This window comes from Carassius auratus, chromosome 7, assembly GCF_003368295.1.
Source record: "Carassius auratus strain Wakin chromosome 7, ASM336829v1, whole genome shotgun sequence".
Lineage (NCBI taxonomy): Eukaryota > Metazoa > Chordata > Actinopteri > Cypriniformes > Cyprinidae > Carassius > Carassius auratus.
Window position 1 is genome coordinate 1,550,780 of NC_039249.1, and position 2,693 is coordinate 1,553,472.

A 2,693-nucleotide genomic window follows, 5' to 3' on the forward strand; every position below is an offset into this window, starting at 1 on the left:
TTTTTGAAGAGATTTGAATTGAATGCATGTTGATGGATGGAGATGCGGATGGAGGTGAAAGTTTCCTCACATGTGGGTTGTTTTTAAGGTGGACGTTTGAGAGGTGTTTCTGGATAAGTTAAGCTGTGTGTATGTGTGTGTGTGTCAGTTTATTACACTGCTATAGTTATTAGTCATTATGTCACTGATTGCTTATACGTAGCTATTAGTCAGCCACTAAAAATTTAAGAATGCACAAAAGTAGAAATCATGCCCAAACAAAAGGGATTTCCTTTCTAAAATCCAGTACAGTACAAATACATTGTGCAGGAAATAAAGAAGGAATGTGCTGTTCAGAGAGATTGTGACATGAAGTAGGAGGTGTGTGAAAGCGTACTGGTCGCTCTGGTAATTCCTGTAGCTCATGTAGTGTCTATATGACTCACTTAAGGGTGCTTTGACCAGTGAAACTCTTCAAGTTGTTCACTGATACACATCAAATGGACTTTATATTACAGTGGCTTTTTATTAAATGATCATAAAGAGAACATGGAACCATGACTGGATGCAATTTGAGATAAAAACACCATTAATATAAAGTAATTTTGATTCATTACTGCACCTCAATAAGACGGAACATGGGAGGTAAGAGATGATAGCATTAATGAAGTACCTTTCCTTATGATTCTCGTATATGAGATGATATTTGACTTTGAACAATTCAAAGTGTTGCCATGTTTAAGATGAAAAGCTACTAGAGTTTTTGAACTTAAGAAGATCAGACGATAATAGTCTTAAAGGGGCAGTTCCCCCCAAAATGAAAATGGTTATCATTTATCAAACCTCAATTTAGACTGAATTGTGATTGTTTCAAAAATACATGACTTAAATTTTTGCTACGGAACATCAAGGTCTCAAATTGTTTTTAAATACAATGAAAATCAGTGAATTCTTTGTTATTCAGAATGAAATAGCTTCAATCTGATGCCTTACACCCAGTTATGCATAAGAGTTCAGTCTGTAGACCTCAAAGTATATTATGACAAATACTTTTTATCATTGTCATCATTACTCATTGTATCATAATTTTAACATTGTACGAGTTATTTTTTATAATATCCAACTTCAATTTCAACGTTTTATCTATAACTTTGACCTACTATGTCAAGTATGACTTTTTCATCATTTTGAAATCTCATAATTTAAATAATCATGACTTAGTATATCAGTGGCATATTTATGACTTTTATGTCAACATTATGGCATATGTCATAAGTTAATATTTTTATTTCATAATAAAAAGCATGCTTTTTCTCAAGTGGCAGAAATTTAATTCCATATTATGGCTATATTTTCAAGAATTAATATAGATCTGTAGACCTCATTAAATAGGTAAGATCCTTTAATAACAACTTTTTTTTTCTTTCTTTTTTTTTCAAACAGCTTCTGACTCTCTGCCGGAGAAAAGGATTGTGCTTCTTGGGAAAACCGGAGATGGTAAGAGCAGCGCCGGGAATACGATTCTCAAACAACAAGTCTTCAAGAGCAAAGCTTCTTCTGAATCAGTCACGACTGAATGTGTCAGCGGAGACCGCAAGGTCCACGGCAAAAAGATCACCGTTATTGACACGCCTGGACTCTTCGACACCGGTCTGTATGAGGAGGCCATCAAATCTGAGATCATTCGTTCTGTGATCGAAAGCTCTCCGGGTCCAGACATGTTCACCATCGTCCTGAAGGTGGGGAGATACACGGGACAAGAGATGGAGGTCGTGGATAAAATCGTGGAGTATTGTGGAGAAGACATCTTCAATCACTCAGTGGTTTTATTCACTCACGGAGAACAGCTGGAAGGACAAACCATCGAGGAGTTTGTCAAGATGAGTCCGAAGCTACAGGAGCTGGTTGATAAATGTGGAGGCCGCTGTCACGTCATCGACAGCAAATACTGGAGAACCCATCAAACGGGATACAGGAGCAACAGAGTCCAGGTGAAGAACCTGCTGGAGACCATCGAGCAGAAGCTGAAGGACAATCAGAACGCCTGCTACACCAACGAGCTGCTTCAGATAGTGGAGGAGGAGATTCAAGATGAGATGAAGAACATAAACCAGGTCAATATGTCACCAGAAGAGAGTCGAGAAGAGGCCAAAAAGATAGTGCAGAAAAAACTTCTGGTTAAGCTGGCAGGAGTGACCACGGGAATACTTACCGGTGCGTTTCTGGGCATCGGGGTCGCTGTGGCCTCCGTCGTGTCTTTACTGAAAGCCGCTAATGATGCCGGAGTAATAGAAGCCGGAACCGTAGCCGGGGCCGCGGGAGTCACGGGGATAGTGGCGGGAGCAGTGGCGGTGAAGGCGGGGATCATCGCCACAGGGGCCGGGGCCGCGGGAGTCACGGGGATAGTGGCGGGAGCAGCGGCGGTGAAGGCGGGGATCATCGCCGCAGGGGCCGGGGCCGGGGTCGGAGCTGGTTCCGGTATTGCTGCAGCTGCGGGGGTCGCTGTCGGAGTCGCGGCTCTCGCCGGAGCGATCGGGGGAGGAGTCACCGGATGCAAAGCCGCAGAAGAAACGGACTCGGTGTGTGACGCTATAAAGAATACAGGGAAACTCAACTATGAGAATGCCAAAGGTGCGGTGAAAAAGGCAAAGAAACATCAACTCAGACTTTTTAAAAAAGAGACAAACGAATGTACTGATCCTGGAACAGACTAG

The 2,693-nt window shown here is 42.0% G+C and overlaps 1 protein-coding gene across 1 annotated transcript; it reads left to right on the forward strand.

The window, feature by feature from the left end:
- Positions 1 to 479: 479 nt before the first annotated feature.
- LOC113105353 (GTPase IMAP family member 7-like) lies at positions 480 to 2,693 on the forward strand. Its single transcript, XM_026266394.1, has 2 exons — positions 480 to 624; positions 1,423 to 2,693. The coding sequence occupies exons 1-2, from the start codon at positions 618 to 620 to the stop codon at positions 2,691 to 2,693; spliced, it is 1,278 nt and encodes a 425-aa protein (XP_026122179.1). The 5' UTR covers positions 480 to 617.